At 44.4% G+C, this 23,161-nt stretch overlaps 1 protein-coding gene across 1 annotated transcript in view; it reads left to right on the top strand.

The window, feature by feature from the left end:
• Nucleotides 1-20,967, top strand: part of VEGFC (vascular endothelial growth factor C) — a 144,109-nt gene extending 123,142 nt beyond the window's left edge. Inside the window, exons 5-7 of the mRNA XM_065404876.1 lie at nt 8,437-8,546; nt 8,845-9,178; nt 20,462-20,967. Coding sequence (XP_065260948.1) covers nt 8,437-8,546; nt 8,845-9,178; nt 20,462-20,576 — 559 coding nt within the window. The 3' untranslated portion in view covers nt 20,577-20,967. The remainder of the gene's footprint in view (nt 1-8,436; nt 8,547-8,844; nt 9,179-20,461) is intronic.
• Nucleotides 20,968-23,161: the final 2,194 nt, after the last annotated feature.

Here is a 23,161-nt window from a genome sequence, read left to right as displayed (position 1 = left end):
GATCCAATATAGAATTCCTCCATGATGGGTGCAATACTTTGAGTTGGGAAATTGTTATCTATACATTTTAGAAATTCAGAGGATATTTTAGTGCTGGCAGAATGAGATCTCCAGGATGCATCACTTAGAATGAAGTCCCTAATGATAACACAGCTTTTTTTCCCCTTACACATCATAGATAGGGGCTTAAAGAATCAGTCATCCCTGTTCCCTCATATGATTTGGTGGTCTGTAGCAGACACCAGCTAGTACTCATCTTGTGCTTTACCTGGTAAACACTGAAGTATTCAAGATCATTTGCTTCTGAGTTGTCTGCGACTCAAACAGGTAATATCATTTATGACAGAATGACACTTCTCCTCCCATTTTGCCAACTTGATCTTTCCTAAAGAGGTTATAGCTTTTGATTTTAACATGAAAATCACCACTAGGTTTCAATAATACTAATGTAACTTAGGTTACATAAGAATAGCCATACTGGATCAGACCAAAGGTCCATCTAGCCCAGTATCCTGTCTTCTGACAGTGGCCAATGCCAGGTGCCCCAGAAGGAATGAACATAACAGGTAATCATCTAGTGATCCATCCCCGTCACTCATTCCCAGCTTCTGGCAGAGGCTAGGGACACCATCCCTGCCCATCTTGGCTAATAGCCAATGATGAACCTATCCTCCATGAACTTATCTAGTTTTTTTTTTTTGAACCCTGTAATAGTCTTGGTCTTCACAACATCCCTTGGCAAAGGGTTCCACAGGTTGACTGTGCATTGTATGACGAAATACTTCCTTTTGTTTGTTTTAAACCTGCTGCCTATTAATTTCATTTGGTGACCCCTACTTGTGTTATGAGAGGAGTAAATAGCACTTCCTTATTTGCTTTCTCCACACCAATCATGATTTTATAGACCTCTATCATACCCCCCCCCTTAGTTGTCGCCTTTCCAAGCTGAAAAGTCCCAGTCGCATTAATCTCTCTTCATACAGAAGCCGTTCCATACCCCTACTCATTTTTGTTGCCCTTTTCTGAACCCTTTCCAATTCCAATATATCTTTTTTGAGATGGGGCGACCACATCTGCATGCAGTATTCAAGATGTGGGCGTACCATGGATTTATATAGAGGCAATATGATATTTTCTGTCTTATTATCTATCCCTTTCTTAATGATTCCCAGAATTCTGTTTGCTTTTTTTGACTGCCACTACATATTGAATGGATGTTTTCAGAGAACTATCCCCAAAGAATCCAAGATCTCTTTCCAGAGTGGTAACAGCTAATTTAGACCCTATCATTTTATATGTATAGTTGGGATTATGTTTTCCAATGTGCATTAGTTTGCATTTATCAACATTGAATTTCATCTGCTATTTTGTTGCCCAATCACCCAGTTTTGAGGGATCCTTTTTTAGCTCTTCGCAGTCTTCCTGGGATTTAACTATCTTGAGTAGTTTTGTATCATCAGCAAATTTTGCCACCTCACTGTTTACCCCTTTTTCCAGATCATTTATGAATATGTTGAATAGGATTGGTCCCCAATACAAAGCCCTGGGGGGTACCACTAGGTTGAATTTATGCTCATAAATAATCTATTTAAATTTCTCTTGCTAATGTGGAAATATTGGAAAGAGTCCAGCGGAGGGCAACAAAAATGATTAGGGGTCTGGAGCACATGATTTATGAGGAGAGGCTGAGGGAACTGGGATTGTTTAGTCTCCAGAAGAGAAAAATGAGGGGGGATTTGATAGCTGCTTTCAACTACCTCAGGGGGGGTTCCAAAGAGGATGGAGCTTGGCTGTTCTCAGTGGTGGCCGATGACAGAACAAGGAGCAATGGTCTCAAGTTGCAGTGGGGGAGGTCTAGGTTGGATATTAGGAAACACTATTTCACTAGGAGGGTGGTGAAACACTGGAATGTGTTATCTAGGGAGGTGGTGGAATCTCCTTCCTTGGAGGTTTTTAAGGCCCGGCTTGACAAAGCCCTGGCTGGGATGATTTAGTTGGGAATTGGTCCTGCTTTGAGCAGGGGGTTAGACTAGATGACATCCTGAGGTCCCTTCCAACCCTGATATTCTATGATTCTATGATTCCTGAGGGTCCTAGCATGGGTGGATAGGTAATTAAGAATTCATTATTAAGAATAAGAATTCTTAATTACCTATCCACCCATGCTAGGACCCCTCCTCTTCTCTTGGTGCCTTGATTAATTTTGCTACCAACATCCTGATCTTGTTCTAAATGAATGGTCATTAGTTCCCCCTTTTCATCCTCTCCTTTTGTTATTAGTTTATTGCTCTCCTGACTAATCCACCCATCCTGGCCCCTACAAGATTGGAATGGGTTTTAAAAAGCAATTGAAAAAAGCAGATAGCAATTTTTATTAATTTGGAAGGGAGTTTTTCCTCATGCTGGGGAGGATGAGTGGGGGAGAGAGGACATGGAAGAAAGCACAAAGGTGCCTGAGGGAGAGGCAGACAAGCATCTGATCAAGCAATATTGGCAAAGTGAAGGTGGGGATTCACACCTTGCTAAACTAGTGGACGTGATAGGGTGGTGCTAAATGATGGGAGGCCTTAAAGATAAAGACAAGGAGTTTGTGTTCAGTGCAGTGGAGGAGGATGAGCCCATTGGAGGCTGGTGATGTGTTAGGGTTGCTGAGCTAGGATGATGATCCTAGCAGCAGCATTTCTGAATGGGCTTGCAGGAGCAATGTAGTTGGCATCAAGGTAAAAAAGAATGAGATAAATATTTGAGGGATGAAATGGTGCGAGCATGAACAAAGGCCCTGGCAGGCTCCATAGTTAGAAAAGTTGGAATATTACAATTATTATATAGGTAGAAACAGCAAGTAGTAGGTGGGTGTAGAGAGAGGCCCAAATCTAAGATGGTGCCCAGAGTGCCTATGAAAATCCACAAAGACAGAGAAATTGGGGGAGAGGGGAAGATCAAATTATGTGGTTGACAGTGATCTGGTTTTTGTGTTGTAGACTGTATTTGTAGCAGGCATACTGGCAGAGTTCAGTCAACCATGACAAAGAGCCGGGCTGGCTCTGTTTCCTTTGTCACACTCTTGCTCAGGCTAGAGATATTTGAGGGAGCAGCAGAGGCTATCTACTGAACCATTAGAAGTATCTCACATCAGTGATCTCTGCAGTTTATTAAGGAGCAGTGCTAATAACATCCAAGGGAAACCCTGTCTTCTTTAGATGTAAAAATGGTGATTGAGAAGTGAGTGGTAGATGGGGGAACGGGGCAGGGGGGGGGGGGAGAATCAGACTGATTTAGGACTTGCTTGTAAGTAGAAAACCTGGTCTTGTGATATTTGAAGTTATGTTTCTCTCTAAAGCCATCATAATATTTGCTTTGTACACAAAATATCAAATATATTTTGATAGCAATATGCCTAATTAAAAACAAACATGTATTATGTTGCAAAACATCTATGGTATTTTATAATTGATGACACCTGTGTTTCATTCTGGAAACAGCTAATCATTAGAACTCACTCATTGTAGCTACCTTTTACATAAGGAGTAATATACATTTGAGAGTCCGAACCATGACCAGAACTACACTGGGAGAACTGTCATACTATCAGTGTCTATAAACCTACTTAAATGGGTTGAGGAAGGAAGATAATTAGGGCAGATCCCAGCCTGCACAAAGGGGTCTTGTAGCTTCCTTAAGCAGTTGACTGAGGATTTCTCTGGTGTGTGGGGGGAAACCTCAGCTAGTATAAGCGACATACAAGGGATATACAGGAGTTTAGCTGGAGCATAATGTGCTCCTGTGATCCCAAGGAGCTAGTTACAAGTTGGTGCAACTTAGAGCTGCAACCTTTGTTCACACACCCCTGTGTCCAACAAGATGTGCTAAATGCAGCCCCTGAGCACGTATGGATAATGTCCTTAAATTATCAAGAACTGGAACTTGATTCCTTTTGGGATTTTATACAGGACACCATTAAGATGCTTTTTTGGGAGGAATTTATAGTCAAAGGCTGACATTCTCAAAGGAGTCTAAGAGAGTTAGGTGCTAAACTCCCAGCCAAAATGTAGGTCAATTCTCCATCTCACATGTTCAATGAAGAAGCAAATCATACACTGGCTTAACTCTAATTTTCAGGAAATATTGCATTACTGTACACTTCGGTATGAATAAAAGAATTGACTTGACCTCTTGAGCACTTTCTTTGCTGCACCTAAGGCTGTAGGCTGACAACATATTCAACAGAATCAAGCCTGGGTGTTTTAATTTCTCAGAACAAAGGTGGTGATCATTTTTATTAACTAAGTATTTACAATTTGAACAATATTCTTTACTAGGTAATGAAAGTTTAGGAGAAGTCAGAGTTGGAGTCTCAGATCTGTTTCATACTTCCTATTTAAAGCTTAGAAAACAGATTTCCACCCAGTATACAGAACTTCTATTTTTGTTTTGAATTTTACTGAAAATTACCAGATACAACAATAATACACATTAATAGCAGTAGGTTTTTATATTCAGCGACACCTTCCGAAACCTCATTCTTATTTAGACACTTCTCTCATCCCCTAAGTCTTTCTTTATTTTGGCTGTTTCAACATAACACAAGCTGTTCTCAAGATATTCATCCCCAAATATAAACATTTATTTAGCTAATTTGGTTCATATTGTCCCATAATTGCCACTTAGTTCAGGACACTTTTTGTGAATAATATTTCCTGTGAAAAACAATGCTGTAGGCTGCATTTTTCTTCATACTGTGATTTTCCCAAGTTTCATAGTTTAGGCATTCTTATAAGTGGGTGTGTCTGCACTACAATCTGAGGTATGATTGTAGCTCAGGCAGACATAGCTGCTAAATAGTGTAGATGCGGTGGCCTGGGCTTCAGCACAGGCCTGGGTCTGTATTCGCATCACTCACCTCCACTGAAGCCCATGCCCCCACATCTGCACTACTATGCCAGTGTGGGTGTGTGTACCCAAGCTGCAGTCACACCCCCAATTGCAGTGTAGATATAGCTGGTGGCATGAAAGCCCCTTTACAGCATAATCTTGATACTTAATGCTGTGCAAAGGGGATCCATTTGTCCATGACCCTGGAGACCATGTTCTCTGGACTCATTCCACCTGCGTTGCAGGCCATTTCCATCTGTGGGATATCACATTTTTCTCTGAGAGGATTTGGTGATCAGACAAGTCATCTTAATTGTTCATCCTTGGCAGTTTGAAATAGTGTCAAAGGGGAAATCATTCTGAATTGTGGGCTTTCAAGGTTAATGGTCACCAGAATGTACCATTTTCCAGAGTCTTTGATGTGTGGGCACTCAAACCCATGTACATCATTTCCAACCTACATTAGGCATCATCCGAGAAGTGAATATCCCCCTCTGATTTCTTATACTTTTTAAGCATTTCTTTCGTGGATTCCAAGGCCAGAAGGGACCATTGTGATCATCTAGTCAGGCCCCCTATATAATGCAGGCCATAGAACTTCCATGAAATAAGTTCTAGAGCAGATCTTTTAGAAAAACATCCACTCTAGATTTTAAAATGGTCATTGATGGAGAATCCACCATGACCATTGGTAAATTGTTCCAATGGTTAATTACTCTTATTTTAAAAAGTACACCTTATTTCGAGTCTGAATTTCTCTAGCTTCAACATCCAGCCTTAGGATCTTTCTCTGCTAGAGTGATCAGCCCATTATCAAATAGTTGTTCTGCATGTAGATATTTCTAGATTGTAATCAAGTCACCTTTTAACCTACTCTTTGTGAAGCAAAATAGAGTGAGCTCTTTGAGTCTATCACTATAAAACATTGTAACAGGGTTCTAGCTGGGTCTAGGGATCAGCTCTCACCTGGTCTAGCATCCCCCTCTATCACTCACTTGCCCCACAGTTCCTCTCATGCTCCAGGACTTAGGGTGCTCTCTCTTCCTGACTCAGCCCTAACACCAGGTCATTATATAGTTTTCCCCTTTTGAGGTAACAAATTCCCACTGGACAAACTGTCCATAAGCTGTCCCAGGCTGTCTTCTATTCCAATTCACCAGATCCTGTGCCACTTTCCCAGTGACTGGCCAAGGAACCAAGGCCCTCCTTCTACACTGGGTTCCAGCCCAGAGACCCTATAACCAGCAGCCAAGGTCTGCACAGTCCCACTCTTCTCTGCTGTTTTCCTGGGCTTCTTCCTACCCCATTTCTCAGGTCTTCATTCTCCAACGTCTCTGGCTTGACCCTTCTTTTGGGGCTAGGATCCAAGGGCTTATTCTCCCCTGTAGGCGTCCTCTTCACCACCTCTCTGCTCCAGAGTCTCTCCTTGCACCTCCATCCTGCTCTCAACTTCCAAGCTTTATACTAACCAGCCTGCTCCTGCCCAGCTAAACTTCATGGTAGGTTAAGCCTGGCTGTCCCTCCAGGTGCAGCCTGTCATGGGGCTAATTGGCTCTTTTTTACCTACTCAGGCCTTGTGTCAGGTAGACACCCCTCACAGGCATGTTTTTCTAATACTTTACCCATTCTTGTGGCTCTTCTCTAAACCTTCTCCAATTTATCAACATCCTTCTTGAATTATGGGCATCAGAATTGGACACAGTGTTCCAGCAGCGGTCACACCAATGCTAAATACAGAGGTAAAATAACCTCTCTACTCCTACTCGAGATTCCCCTATTTATTGCATCCAAAGCTCACATTAACTCTTACTGGCCTCAGTATCACACTGGGAGTTCATGTTCAGCTGTTTATCCACCCTCTACCCCCAAAAAAATCTTTTTCAGAGTCATTGCTTCCCAGAATAGAGTCCCCCATCCTGTAAGTATGGCCTATATTCTTCCTAAATGTGTACATTTACATTTAGTCATTAAAAAAAAAACATATTATTTGCTTGTAGCCAGTTTACCAAGTGATCCTGATCACACTAAAACAGGGACCTGTCCTCTTCATTATTTACCACTTCCTCAATTTTTGTATCATCTGCAATCTTTATCAGTGATGGTTTTTTGTTTTCTTACAGGTCACTGATAAAAATGTTAAACCATATAGGCCCAAGAACTGTTTCCTGCAAGACTCCACTGGAAACACACCCGCTTGATGACTATTCCTCATTTACAGTTACATTTTGAAACCTATCAGTTAGCACACACATTGAATGGATTAAAAACTGACATTTATATCATTCTATTCTTTTAATCAAAATGTCATGCAGAACCAAGTCAAATGCCTTACAGAAGTCTAAGTATATTACATCAACACTATAACCTTTATTCATAAGACTTGTAATCTCAAAAAAAATCAAGTTAGTTTGATTTGCATTAATTACATTACCCTTTAAATATATTAGAATATGACCATTTGTGTATATAATCCCACAGTTTGGATTCTCTGGCAATAACATGTTCAAATCTTTTTTGTCAGTAGATCAGATACTTTTGCTGTTGTTTTGCCATAAGATCAGAATAGTCTTCTACGCAGAGAGACCAACTCTTTGTAAAAAGTGGTCGGAATTTTTTTCCCCCTATATCTATGGCTTCCCTACAGAAGTGGACTTTATGTTGAGTAATATTAGAAGTGCTGCCTTATCTTATAACTTGTAAGCGCTCCACTAACATTTTTGCCTCCTTAAAAAGCTGTGCTATTCTGATCATATCAGCTGTTAGCAAATGCTGAATGAGCTTCATTTTATCTTTAGTGGTCTAATGACAAGTACTGAATGTGAAATATTCCAATTCAGTTTTGCAGCCAGTTGTTTAGGAAACCAAGAAAATGTTTTTCATTCTCAAATATTTTAAAATATTCTCTTTTACATTTTTAAGAGGCCCAGTTCCCAGTTTGAAACCTCCTTTTCTGACTTAACAAATCTAGTTTTCTAAAGAAATTAGAGATGTAACAAAAATATCACAAATAGTCATGTATTTTCAGTTCAGGGATGGATTTCAATTCAAGGAAGTTTTCCAAAATGGAAAAACATTTCCACCTTCAATTAGGATTAAGTGAATTCTGAACATGTTAAAAAGACAGAGCTCGACTGGGCTTGCTGAAAACTTTTCATCAGTCATTCCAGTGCTAATTACTCACACCTTTTTCTCTTAATACCTATAATGCTTTAAATGAGTCAAACTGTACTTGTCCTTGAACCTGTCTTCCCAATTGGCAGCTCTCTAGTGAAGCAGAGCATCATGACATTTTTATTACGTGTACTGCACTAAATCATAATTTATGTGTAGTAGTATATACATGCTTAGATGAAATTGGATCGCAAAACCCAGTATGTTTTATAATCAGTTTTTCATAAGGAAAAGAAAATAACCTATACAGTGCAAGATGCTGGTAACAATATGAATGAAATCAAAGCTTTCAATAGTTACATTTCTAACAGGAGAATGCCTGTTATCCATATATAAAGATACTTATCTTTTGTATTTTTATGGTAATAAACAAACAGTGTATTTCATCCATAGGTGTCACGTGGCAAACAAAACTTGTCCAAAGAATCTTATCTGGAATAATCAGATTTGCAGATGTCTGGTGCAGCATGACTTCAGTTTCTCTTCCCAACATGGAGATACTGGTAAGCAGTTATATTTTATAGGATTAAACGTAGTTGTTCTGTGCTGATTTACAGAAAAAGAAAACAATACACCATGCAAATTAAACAGTTTGAATCTTTTTAATTCTTTGTAATTCGTTGTTTACAGAATGGCATTTTAGATAAGTAACACGCATCCTCAGGGTCGGATTATTTTTTCATCATTTTAAAATTGGATTTATCATAATTCCTTAATAAAAAAAACGTGAAATACACAGATGGGTTCTCCATTTTTAGTAATGTGTGAATTTCGATTTTTTTATGTTTGCTGTATTCCTAGACACTGCTGACGAATTCCATGATATCTGTGGACCTAACAAAGAGCTTGATGAAGAAACCTGTCAATGTGTTTGCAAAGGGGGTGTACGGCCTTCAAGCTGTGGACCCCAAAAAGAATTAGATAGAACATTGTGCCAGTGTACATGTAAAAACAAACTTTTGCCTAGTTCCTGTGGTCCCAACAAAGAATTTGATGAAGATAAGTGCCAGTGTGTATGTAAAAGAACCTGCCCCAAACATCAGCCACTAAATTCTGCAAAATGTATCTGTGAATGTATAGAATCTCCAAATAAATGCTTCTTAAAAGGAAAAAGGTTTCATCACCAGACATGCAGGTGAGTTAAATGACTAAAAGATTCTGTAATCCAATTGTATAGCACTTAGGCTGACCAGACAGCAAGTGTGAAAAATCGGGACGGGGGTGGGGGTGGGGGGGTAATAGGAGCCTATATAAGAAAAAGCCCCAAATATCGGGACTGTCCCTATAAAATCGGGACATATGGTCACCCTAATAGCACTGGACAGGGACTAAAAATGTTAGGTTACCTTTGCCATGGAATTACTTTATGACCGAGAGCTTTATGATTTGCCTGTCTGTAAAAGGACAGTCTGAGGGTTAATGAGTATTTGAAAACCACATTGAGATTCTTGGATCCTATAGATATTCACTGTGATTTCAGGTAGAGAAAACAACATGAATTTACACTCTTTCAGTAGGTCTTTTGGCTGAGACATACTGTAAAACCAAATTCTAGACTATTTGTGGTCCTTAAAAATCCCAGTGTACTTTTCACTAGAGCTGGAATATTCACAGTGTCCTAGCCAATAGCCAACCCAATTGCCCATATTATCCTTTAAAATGGGATTCTGGTCAGCAAGCAGACTGTAAATTTGATAATGTTCATGTTCATATTGCATACAAGTTTTTTCTCTTGGCTAGCAGTATAATCAAAGCCACTCAATTTGGAAATATTTCACAATTCTGAAAATCAATTTTTCTTCTGCTTCCTACATCATCACTATCAATTAAAATGCAGTGATCTGTCATGTAATTTTGTTGAGGTAATTAATTATTACAGGTATATATAAGGCACCTGTCACTATCGTATCTTGTTTGGCTGCTTTGCTGAAACACTATTAATTCTGCAATGTTGAAAACAGTGAAGTCTTGTTTCTTCTTCGAGTGATTGCTCGTGTGTATTCCACAGTAGGTGTGCGTGCTTGCCACGTGCACCGGTGCCGGGAGTTTTTCCCTTAGCAGTACCCGTACTGAGGGAGCACCGCCGCGACCCCTGGAGTGGCGCGTCTATATCACCCACCCTCAGTTCCTTCTTGCCACCAGTGAAGGTGGTCGGAACTTCGTGCTCCAGCTCCACTGCAGCCTTTCTATTCCTTAGTGGTACCGTTCGCTACAGTTAGCGGTTTTCAGTTGTTAGAGTGGGCTCGGGGCATGCCCCGTGCCCCAGGTTTCAAGTCGTGCGACTCCTGTCGCCGTTCCATGCTGAGTGTCTCCGCTGCTTGGGCAAAACTCACGTGAGTGAACACTGCAAGATCTGCAGGTCATTCAAACCACGGACTAAGAAGGAGAGGGACATCAGGCTTCGAACTCTCCTTATGGAATCGGCACTGGCCCCAACTCCGGCGCGTCGAGCAGACTCGGCGACCAGCACTGCGTCATCAGTGCGCAGTGTGGCCCCCTCCACCAGCCGGCACCACTCCCTCCAAGAAGCAAGGGAGGGGCTCCGCCTCGCAGTGGTGCCGAGAGAAGGAAAGGGGAGAGGCTGGTCCCGCGTTGGGCAGCCCTCGGTCCCCCCCGGGCCCAAAAGCTCTGACTCGTGCTGAGCGGAGCAGCCCGGCACCGTCCACACACGCGTCTCCTGCGGCCAGAATGCCATCAACACCGGAGGCTCTACAGGCTGCACGAGACAGTCTGAGCCTACCGGTACCTGGGGCGCCACCGGGGACGGGCCCTCAGTCCCGCGGCAAGACGCCGCTGGGTGCTCGTCAGACCTCCCCAGCGCGGCACAGCTCCCACTCCGAGGACCACTCCCTGCCTCGTTCAACACACAGCGGCCTGTCAACTCGCAGCTTCCGCCCGCCCTCGATGCCAACCAGGCTAATCAGTTCGCTGCCTGGCCAGGAGTCTCGGGGTCCCTCCATGCTGCGCAGTAGCAGGCGCAGGCACCAAGACAGGCGTCGGAGACGCTCGTCCTCGCAGCGCAGTTACCATAGCCGGTCTCGGCGCGACCGACATCGACGCTCCTGCTCAAGTTCCCACTCTGCCAGACATCGCACACGGGACTCTCCTTGCGATTCTTCGGCTCCCGGCGCCGAGGCGAGTACTGAAGCTGCACTTCTGATGGGTATTGGTCCTCGACGCCGAGGTCCCAGTCCCGCGGAAGACGGCGTCGCAGGCACCGTCGTTCCTACCACTCCTATGGGACCGCGTGCTCGACGGTGACCTCAGCCTTGGCACCCATCTCCAGGGCCGCGCGGCTCAGCTGGACCAGACAGCACCACCAGGTTCTCAACTTGGACAGTGGCAAGGGACCCCGTGGCAGGAACAGTGGTGCCTAATGGGCACGGTGGCCACCGATGCCCGCCCAGACAGGAACCCACTTGGTGGCCGGGGCGTCCCAGTCTCCATCTCAGCCGAGGGACAAATTGGCAGGTTATGAGTCAGCGGCTCCACGCCCGGACTCCGACCTGGGGGTCGATCCTCCGATACCAACCGAGGCCCACGGCGCCGGATGACACCATAACGGCATCCCCGCCCTCTATCCCGCAAGAGGATTTTAAGGTGCGTCAAGACCTGCTAAAGCAGGTGGCGTCCAACCTCCTGCAGGCCGAGGAGATGGAGGGCCCGTCCGATTCCCTCTTTAATGTACTGTCTTCCTCGGCACCGGGCCGCGTGGCACTACCCCTTCCCCAGGGGGTAGCCAACATCTCCAACACCTTGTGGCAAACTCCCGGCTCCTTGGCCCCGATTTCCAAGAAGGCTGAGAGGAAGTACTTCGTGCCGGCCAAGGACCACGAGTACCTCTATTCTCACCCGGCACCTAACTCACTAGTGGTGGAATCTGTGAACCACCAAGAGCGACAGGGCCAGCCCGCACCCACTCCCAAGAACAAAGACGCCAGAAGACTGGACTCCTTTGGTAGGAAATTTTATTCCTCTGCAAGTTTCCGATTCAGGGTCGCCAATCATCAGGCCTTGCTGAGCCAGTATGACTTTAACCTATGGGAGTCCCTGCCAAAGTTCGAACCTCTTCTCCCGGAGCGGGAGAGAAAGGACTTTAAGGCTCTGGTGGATGAGGGTGCGATGGCGGCCAAAGCGGCTCTTCAGGTTGCATCGGATATCTATGCGCAGGGCATCGTGGCTCCTGCTGTCCGGGCTATCGGTGGAGGCCTAGTCCCTCATACAGGACCTGCCGTTTGATGGAAAATCTCTGTTCGCAGATCAGATGGATGTCAGGCTGCACAGGATGAAAGATTCCCGTACCACTCTGCAAACCTTGGGCCTCTACGTCCCTCCGGCTAAGGACAAGGCAAAACCACACCCATCGGCTCAACTGGCAAGGAACAGATACGAGTCTCCGTACAAGAGGCTGAGAGACCAGAAACGCCGGTCTCAGTGACTGCCCCGCGGCCAGGACCCTCTAAGGGCAAGAGGCAGGGAAAGAGGTGGCTTTGACTATTTGTAGGGGGCGCCAGGGCAGTTGCCGGGGAGACCCCCCTATTAATAAAGTTTGCGTTCTGCAACCGATTATCTGCCTTATGCATGGCGTGGTCCCGTATAACTTCGGACCAATGGGTCCTCAACACCGTTTCCAGGGGCTACACGCTGCAGTTCAGCTCACTCCCACCCAACCACCCCCCTCCCTGATGGGCCCGGGGGACCCGTAGCATGCCCACCTCCTGGGGCAGGAGGTGGAGCAACTACTGCACCTGGGGGCGGTGGAGAGAGTACCAGTAGAATTCCAGGGCAAGGGTTTCTACTCCCGATATTTCCTGGTCCCAAAGACGAAAGGGGGCCTCAGGCCCATCCTGGACCTGCGGGATCTCAACCGGTTTCTGGTCCGCTCCAAGTTTCACATGGTGTTCCTGTCCTCTATTATCCTCTCCTTGGACCCAGGGGATTGGTACGCGGCCCTGGACCTTCAGGACGTGTACTTTCACATCCATATTTTCGAGGGGCACAGGCGCTTCCTCCGCTTCCTAGTGGGGTTAGACCACTACTAGTTCACAGTCCTCCCGTTTAGCCTATCCACACCACCCAGGGTTTTCACAAAGTGCATGGCTGTGGTAGCCGCCTACCTCAGATGGGAGTGGGTATAGATCTTTCCAGACCTGGACGATTGGCTTCTCAAGGGCAACTCTCGGTCCCAGGTAAGGGCCCATGTGGAGCTGCTCCTGTCCACATGCGTCGATCTCAGCCTAGTGGTGAATGAGACCAAGTCAACGTTAGTTCCGGTGCAGCGCATAGAGTTCATTGGGGCACTGCTGGACTCCTCAAGGGCCACAGCCTCTCTCCCACTGAGCAGGTTCGAGGCCCTAAAAGATCTCATCACCTCGGTCACGGCTTTCCCGGTGACAACGGCGAGAGCGTGCCTTCGGATCCTGGGGCACATGGCGGCATGCACGTATGTGGTCCGCCACGCCAGGCTCCAGATGAGGCCCCTCCAGCTCTGGCTAGCCTCCCAGTTCTCCCAGGCCCAGGACGGGCTAGACAAGGTTCTCACGGTGCCATCCCGGATACTTGCCTACCTACAATGGTGGTCTTACCCAAGCAATATGCTGCAAGGGGTTCCCTTTCGGGAGGTGACCCCATCTTTAGACCTGGTGTCCGATGCGTCAGACTTGGGCTGGGGAGCTCACACAGGGAACATGCAAACCCAGGGAAAGTGGTCGACCTCGGACTTGTCCCTCCACATAAATGTCAAGGAGCTCAGGGCAATACGGTTGGCATGTGTTGCCTTCAACACGCACCTTCGCGGCAAAGTGGTCAGAGTCCTGACCGACAACACCAGCGCGATGTACTATATCAACAGGCAAGGCGGGACTCGTTCCTCGGCCCTCTGCTGGGAAGCCCTGAGCCTATGGGAGTTTTGTATAGCCCACGATATCTCCCTGAGGGCGTTCCACTTACGAGGTGTCTGCAGTACACAAGCCGATCACCTCAGCAGGGTTTTCTCCCCCCAGTACGAGTGGTTGCTCCATTCGGAGGTCACTCACCGGCTCTTCCGAGAGTGGGGAGCTCCCCAGGTCGACCTCTTCGCAACCCGCCAGAATCGGCGTTGCCCCCAGTTCTGCTCCAGGGGGGGAGTAGGGAGGGGTGCGATCTCAGATGTCTTCCTCCTGCAGTGGTCAGGCCAGCTTTTCTACGCTTTCCCACCGTTTCTCCTCATCAGCAAAGTCCTGCAAAAAGTAAAGACAGACAAAGTGCATGTCATCCTTATAGCCCCAGCGTGGGCCCGCCAACACTGGTACGGGACCCTCCTGCACCTCTTGGCGGCCCCTCTGAGGAGGCTGCCACTTCTCCCGGACCTCCTCTCTCAGGACGGAGGCCACCTCCTCCATTCCAATCTGGCCACGCTCCACCTAACAGCGTGGCTGCTCAGTGGCTAGATGAAGAGGTGTTCGGAGGAGGTCAGGCGGGTCCTCCTGGAAAGTAGGAAGCCGTCCACACGCTGGACGTACCTGGCGAAGTGGTCCAGATTCTCCAGGGGGAGCGGGGAGCCTCCCCGTCGTCCGCACCGCTCCAGCTCATCCTTGAGTACCTCCTGTCCCTTAGGACCCAAGGGTTGGCACCCACCTCTGTCAGGGTACACCTGGCGGCCATATCGGCCTTCCACCCGCCGGTGCAAGGGCACTCGGTCTTCTCTCATTCTATGACCTCCCGCTTCCTGAGAGGCCTTGACCGTTCATTCCCGTATGCTAGACCCCCTGTGCCGCAATGGGACCTAAACCTGGTGTTGTCCCACCTCACTGGGCCTCCCTTTGAGCCCTTGGCTACGTGTTCCTGGCCTCACCTCTCATGGAAGGTAGCCTTCCTTGTAGCAATCACTTCGGCCTGTCGTGTCTCGGAACTCAGGGCCCTGACCTCGGAACCCCTATATGGTGGTCTATAGGGATAAAGTCCAGCTTCGCCCTCATCCAGCATTTCTCCTGAAGGTGGTCTCCACCTTCCATATGGAACAGAACCTGTCTTTCTTCCCGTGCTCTGTCCTAAGCCCCATTCCTCCAACAAGGAACGCCGCCTTCACACGCTCGATGTGCGTAGGGCACTGGCCTTTTATCTGAATCGGACCAAGCCATTCAGGAAATCCTCGCAACTTTTTGTTGCCTCGGCCGAGCGTGTGAAGGAGTAACCAATCTCTACCCAGCGTCTTTCCCGCTGGATCACCTCGTGCATTCGCACGTGCTATGATCTGGCAGGGGTTCCCCTGCCCCCGATCATCAGGGCACACTCTACGAGGGCTCAGGCCTAATCGGCTGCCTAGGTAGCCCATGTCCCTATCCAGGACATCTGTAGGGTGGCTACTTGGGCCTCAGTTCACACGTTTACTTCGCATTATGCGATCGTCCCCCAAACTAGGGATGATGCCGGGTTCGGCAGGGCAGTTCTGCATCCTGGGAACTCATAACTCCTACCCACCTCCAACAGATATAGCTTGGAATCACCTGTGGAATACACATGAGCAATCACTCGAAGAAGAAAAGACAGTTACCTGTTCCATAACAGCTGTTCTTTGTGATGTGTTGCTCATGTCTATTCCACATCCCGCCCTCCTTCCCCTCTGTCGGAGTTGTCCGGCAAGAAGGAACTGAGGCTGGGGGGAGCACGCAGCTCCCCTGATAGCGCGATATAGAGGCACCACTCCAGGGGTCGCAGTGGTGCTCCCCCAGTACGGGTACTACTAAGGGAAAAACTTCCGGCACCGGTGCACGTGGTGAGTAGACACACCTACTGTGGAATAGACATGAGCAACACATCTCAAAGAACACCAGTTATGGAACAGGTAACTGTCTTTTTTTTTTTTTTTATAAAGTAAAGCTAAGCAGATATAACTCAGATAATACTGCTTGGAGAAACAAGATCACTAAGTTCATTAATACTAGTAGTAATAATAGTAATAGTAAATATTCATAGTATGAGATACATATTTGTTCAGTTACCTAAAACCATTGAAATGGTTACAAAATTAACGTTTTAATTTATTAATAAATATTCTGGCAGCACCTAAAAGGCCCCAAACAGCACTGGTGGACATACTAGAATATGGATCCTGCCCTGAAGATTTTAATATCTAAAATGACAAGACACACAATCAAATATAGACAAACATATCAAAATACAGCTCACATGGTACATCTCTACTCCCTCCATTCTATGTTCAGCAACAGCTCCTGGCCACTCCTCGTCCCTGACTTAATAGGAAATAAGGGCAATTACCACCAGGCATTTGGCACCCCGTAGGATGGGGGCTAAAGGTCATCAGTGTCTAGTATAAATTCCTTCTGGGGTGCAGTGCAAATTACACTTTGAGTTGTGGTCCATGCACCACAGGAATAAAGTTCACTGGTAAGAGATACATTTAGTGATCTTCTCCAACCACAGAATGTGCCTCTTTAGCGGTGTTATGCACCAGAAAACAACATTAAAAGAATATTAAGGTTGCAAAGTCAAGCACTCAAAAGTTAGGAAATGCCAGAATTAAGTTTGCTTGTGCATGTGCATTATGATACAGTCTTTAATTGTAGAGTCACATACTGTATTTTCCAGAGGACTCCTGCCTTGGTCAGCGCACAGTCTGGACAGTGCTCAATTAATGAGCAGCTATTCAATATTTTGTTTTCTCCTCATTGTCCAGTGCCTTATTTACAGCATACCATTCAAACCCTGCTCTGAAAACAGTTATTCACTTCCTCATGTGCTTTTCTATGGTGTTCTTCGCTATAGTATCCTAGTGCTTCACATTTCTGTAAGGAGAGGAGCGGGAGGTGGTATCCCCACACTGTCAGAGTCCCAATTACCAGTCTCTCTCCCTCCACATCTGCAGTCCTAGTCACCTTGCCCAGACAGTCCCAGGCCCCCACTCCTGGCTCCTCACCTGACATTTCTTTCCCCACCTCCACTCCCTGGCCCAGTCTCTTTGTCCAATCAGTCCCAGTTCTCCCCCCCACACCTCCTTGTCACATCTGTCTTCCTACCCCTCACCCAATCTCAGTGTTCCCCCAGCCAACTGGCTCCCAGTATCCCTCTCAGTTTCCCTTCCCAGCTCTGTGTCCCCACCAGCTCCCAGTTCCTAATCTGCCTCTTTGCCCAGCAAGTCCTATTTGCAGCCTCTTCCCCCCAGCTCCAGTCTCCTTGCCCACTCAGTCCCAGCTTGCCTCCCCCTCTCCAGTCCCAGTCTCACCAGATTCCTGGTCCCAATTTACTCCTTTCCCTTCCCCCTGCTTCAGCTTTGGGCCCCTCTGCACTTTAACCAGACTGCCCCCTCCCCCATGCTGCCTGGGTACAGGAGATTTGGGCTACCTTCTCTTAATTCCACAGCCTAGGCCCAATCTCCCAGCTCAGAGAAGCTGGAAGCAGCATTTACAGGGAAAGTCTGGCTTTGCCCTTGTAAAAATGTAGGCTGGAGCAGGCCAGGTCACTCTGTGGGGATGGCAGCACATGGGCAGTCTGGTCAGCACTAAGAGTTGTGAAAGGACCAAACATGCTCCATGGGGACAGAATCTTCTGAGATTTTAGTTGTTCTCTTCTGGCAAGACTCTACTGGGTATGCGCCTGCTATGATTTTTCTAAGGCTTGTAACTTGGAATGATACAGGCAGAATCCCTTTTGGGGATGGCAAAAGGCACATCCTTGAGACAAGGTGATTCCCCCAGCAAATTGCTAGGACCTGCTCCAAAGCATGGGGACATGTAGAGCTGCTTGAAAGAAAGGTCCCCAGAAATTTTTTTTAACATGGGGAAAAGTTGTTTGCCCCTAGCCTCGTTCTCAGAAATGCCTGAAGCATTTTGGCTGAATTTTTCTGAAAAAGAGTCAGGTTGAGGCAGACACTTGACGCATAAAATCAGTCCAGATGGTTAAAGTTTGACAGAGTTATAAGCAACTGAAAGCACTGTCTTAGAATGAGAAGTATTGCTCAACCTTAACAATAGGTAACAGTATCAACACCATCTATAACTAACTGTTCTTCCCTCACTCTTACCTATACAGACTATCAGCATAGCTAGGTTGCCGTAATTATGCCAGCAACCACATAGCGTAGACAACAATGCTGGAAGGGGTTTTTTCATTGGTGTAGGAACACCACATCCCCAACCAATGGCAGCTACACCGATGGAAGAATTCTTCCATCAACATTGGAGGTTAGGTCACTATAGCTATATTGGTCAGGGTTGTGGATTTTTCACACCCCTGACTGACATAGCTATGTTGGCCTAACTTTTAAGTGTAGACCAGGCCTAATGCCAGATTGTTTTGATGAGGGCAGAGAGATCTGTGGGCCAGACGAAAGCATCCAGACGGCAGTATCCAGTCTGTTTGACAGCCCTTATCTACTATTTTTTTCATTTATGTTGCTCAACTGCTTTGCTAGGGTTAGGCATCCTGGGAAATGCAACATGCAAATAGGTACGTTTTTTGGCTTTGCCTTAAAGATCAGTGCCTCAGATGGTATGACCTTCTAGTGGGAATTCAGACAAACGCTTTGAAATCTTTAAATGAAAGGCACTATAGAAGGACAAAACATCATTGTAACATGCAGCTCAGAAGGCAAATTCTACATCCACTTCACCCCCATTTTTGTATCCACAGAAGATTAATTTTCCCAGTCCAAACTTACTCCTGATTCTTTTTTTGCTGGCACTATCAGGGATGGTATACAGGAGGATAGATGCATTTCTATCAAAGAGCCACATTATTTTGGTTAGGGGTCAGCTCTGCCTCTCTTGCTTCAGCATCCTCAACACCTTTCCAACACTAACACCCTCACCCCAAACTTCAGGTGTTGTATATTTTACAAAATGTTTAGCATTAGGCAAAAGGAGCAACGTGATCTTTTACAGAAATTCCATGAAAGTCGTTAAATTTTTCCGAGATAGCTCTAGAGTTTGTCCTAAGTGACATGATATAACATGAACCTCGGAATTACATAAAACCTGCTAATGAATCAGACCACTGTGACAAATTACACTGAAATATCTGAACAAGATATGGCTAGTCAATAACTACCATTACTGCTGTGTCTTCCTCATTCTTTACTGATTTCTTCATATTCATGTTCATTGGTTTAATTAATTGGCTTGCATTAATGTAACTGTAATCCAAGATCTCATTTTATAAACACATTACTGTAAAGTGGCAAGTCAATGTCCAAAATAAGCATGCAATGTGCTAAACCATCTGCAATGATAATTAGAGTATGCATAGTCTAAAAAACAGAAAAAAATTGCCTGGGGAAGAGAATATTAAAAGTACCTCAATAGTATATTATGTGGTATCTGTAAACAGAAATATATAGCAAGAATTATTACAATAGAACATCATTATACCAGTATGTTTCATAAAACAGAGACACATTATTTAAAGACAAGTTTAAAATATAACTGTTGAAACTTGAAACATATACTTTTCTCTCTTGAGTCGCTGCCAATGTCTGAAAAAAGCCACAGACTAGTACTTTGTCTCCATTACACACCAGAGGTTATTTGGCATTGTTATTGTAAGGTTATTTTAGGTCAAGCTGTTAAAAAAAAAAATGAGGTGGGGGGAGAGAAGCCAAGAAATTAGCTTTGTACAACTCCTTGTACAAGCAAATATCCACTAATGAGGAACATTTTGTTTATAGATGTAATCTGTAGTTTAATGATCTATTTGCATTAAAGTTATTTCAGTTAATATTATTGTTATTGTTACCCTTTCTTCTCCTTTAAAATTTACCATATACATATGGGCCTGGATCCTACAATAAAAATCACACAGTGCAATACAGCAAACAGACTCCCACTGAACTCACTGGGGATCTGTGGAAGTATACAGGTTTTCCCTGTGCAGTTCTCAGTGCAGGATCAGTGTCATAGTATAGAAAATCCCTCTTTTCTATTACGCAAATAGCTGGTAAATATACAGAAAAAAGTAAAGTATTCTGGCCTGTAACATCAACTCGTTAGGGAATGCTGGCTCAAGCTAGGAGACATTCAGTAGTGGCATACTAAACAGAGTTGCCTACTAGAAAAAAATGTTAGAAGTATTTGCCAGAATAATATACCAACGTGTACTCTAGCTTAGAATGTAATTAGAGCTGGGTAAGTATTTCAAAAAAGTATTAATGAATATTCATTTGAATAAAATCACAGAGTCACCTCAGCAGTATTTGTAACCCTATTTATTTGCTTTTCATTGCAAGAAAGTTCACAGAAATGGAAGATAAAGAATATTCATGCACATATGTAAAACTCAGACCCATCTCCAATAAAATATATCTTTTATAGGATTTAAGTGTTCTCTGGTATAAGTGCAGCATAAGTGTACACAGTCAGATGTATATTTCTCTTTGATTCATGTGCCTGCCCCATTTTACCAATGGCTTTTTGTTTCCTTCCTCCAGTTGCTACAGACCACCGTGTACAGTTAGAACGAAACGCTGTGAGCCTGGATTTTATTATAGTGAAGAAGTGTGCCGTTGCGTACCCACATATTGGAAAAGACCGCTTATTAATTAGTGAAGAAAGCACTACTTGCCATTTTGGTGTACATTTTTCCATTAAAAAAACAACTGCGTTAACATTGGAATTAACTGTGCACCAGAGACCCTGTGGGATTCACAGAGACAGACACATTGTGCTTTTTCCCCAAGAAATGTGGAAAGCACATGTAGACAATAATGGGGCTCATGTTGTGTAAAGAACTCACTAAGGACTTGTTTTCTGCCAATGACAAAACAGCCTTGGTTTTCCTCCTTGTGATTTTTTTTTAAAGAGAGAATGACTATATAATTTATTTCCACTAAAAACATTGTGCAGCATTCCTGTTTATAGCAGTAACAATTGTTAAAGCTCACTGTGATCAATATTTTTATATCATGCAAAATATGTTTAAATAAAATGAAAATTGTATTATATAGTGGTGAGAATGTTTAATTGATTATTTTATGACCCAGTCTGTACAAACCAACCATAGCTCAACAACGTGAATGGTGGTTCTTAAAATAGTTTCTGGAAATCCAGAGCTAGAATTCCTATCCAATAAAAATAAGTGATTTTATGAAAGAAAGTGTAAGTGAGACAGCAGTAAACTTTTTGTATCTGGTTAAAATATCTAGGCTGAGCTATTAAAAAAAAGTTATATTTACAACATCTATGTCCAGTGATATTTTACTATTTACACAAACTAGCTAAGCATGGGTGATATTTCATAAAAACTATTATGAGTCCTCTCTATTGCACAGGAACAAAGCTTGTTCAGAGGAGAGCAGCAGCTATTAGTAGTCACATACATGCATGCTAATATATATTCAAAATATTTTATATGGTAAGTGTTCATGCAGGTATAATAAATAATTAAAATCTAACTACAATATTTATATATGGAAATATCAATTATGCTGTTTTATTTAGTTTTAAAGATTGTGCCCTAAAATTCAAAACAACTTAGTTTAAAATTATTTGATGTTTTACTATTTCATATTGTAAGTCAAATTATTGTGATCTAAAGTCTCTTGTAAGCCAGATGCTTTTAAGAGAAAATAATGTATTTTTCTTTCCACTGGGCACCAGAAAAGACTTCCAACAAGCCAGTCTGGATTTACAAGATAATCTCTGTACAAACAATTGTTACAGAGCATTTTTACATGGAGAGTCTCCAATCTAACATCTACAAACTCTAGAAAAAGAGGTAAGCTTTTAACTTGGATAGAATAATAATATGAATGAGATAGTCTAATAGTAATCAAGGAATCATTTCATTTCCACTTCCGGTTGTGCATGCACACAATATGTCTGAGATAGGGAAGTTTTCACTTGTAGCATCTGCTGGCCTGCGTAAGAGGCCCTACCCCACCTTAATGCTCCCTACTGAGGGTATAAAGGGCGCTGCTGGCCAACTGCCACTCCAGTTCCTTCTCTACCACTTAACCTTGAAAAACGGTCTCTGAGCAGAGGGGAAGTAGGGCAGGTAGTAGAATGTATGGACAACTCAAGTTACTGTACAAGGTAAGTAACTTCTTTCTTCAGGTGTTTGTCCCTATGTGAATTCCACTTCTGGTGACTTCTAAGCAATAATTTCAGTCAGGATATGGGTGCTTGGAGTACCCATAGCAGCATTTGAAGCAGGTGTTTGTACTAATGTATAGTGCTGAGTGAAGGTATTTATAGAACCCTATGTTGCAGCTTTGCAGATATCTAGGATGGAGACATTATTGAGCACAGCCATAGATACTGTCTGGACTCTTTTTGAATGTGCCCCCACAGGAACTGAAACCTTATTTGGTTATGCATCCTGAGATCCATTTGGACAGTCTTTGGGTAGAAACAGCATTACCTTTCATTAAAGGACGTGAACAGTTTGGGAGACCGTCTGAACAGTTTAGCCTTGTCTAGATAGAAAGTCAACGCTCTACATATATCTAACAAGTGTAGCTTAAATTCTTTTCTGCTGTTATGTGATTTTGGATAAAACGCAGGAAGATGAATGACCTGATTCAAATAGAACCCAAAGACAACCTTCAGAATGAACTTAGGGTTGATCCTCAAGGACACTTTATCATGATGAAAGACAGTATATGGTGGATCTGCCATGAGACCTGTCCGATCAACAGCCCAGGGACGCACCGACACCTGAAATGGAGCACCCCCAGTGACATCACTTGAAGAAGTAGTATGCCCTTGCAGTGATTGAATCCGGTCTCGATTCAATGAATTCCATCTTCTGTGTCAGGGCTAAAATGGACTTTTGCTGTTTAATCTGAGGCTGAGATATTGAAAGCACCTCACCGTGTGTGTGGCCTCTTGTATGCTCTGGTATTATTGACCATTGATGAGCCAGTTGTCCAGGTAAGCAAGACTGCAATGCCCTGAGGCCATAGATGGGCTACCACAACCATTAACACCTTTATGAATACACTCAGTGCTGTCAATAGTCCGAATGGAAGCACTCTGTATAGTTTATACCTATGACAAACCTCAGGAATCTCCTGTGTGTTGAATGACTGTCTTTATGAAAATAGCATTTTTGAGATCAAGAGTTGTAAACCAGTTGCCTTGATTCCTGGATGGGATTATTAAAGAGTGGGTGACCATCCTGAACTTCA

This window comes from Emys orbicularis, chromosome 5 (genome assembly GCF_028017835.1).
Source record: "Emys orbicularis isolate rEmyOrb1 chromosome 5, rEmyOrb1.hap1, whole genome shotgun sequence".
Classification (NCBI taxonomy): domain Eukaryota; kingdom Metazoa; phylum Chordata; order Testudines; family Emydidae; genus Emys; species Emys orbicularis.
Note: the sequence above shows the minus strand (reverse complement) of the source record. Positions and strands in the feature narration are given on the sequence as shown.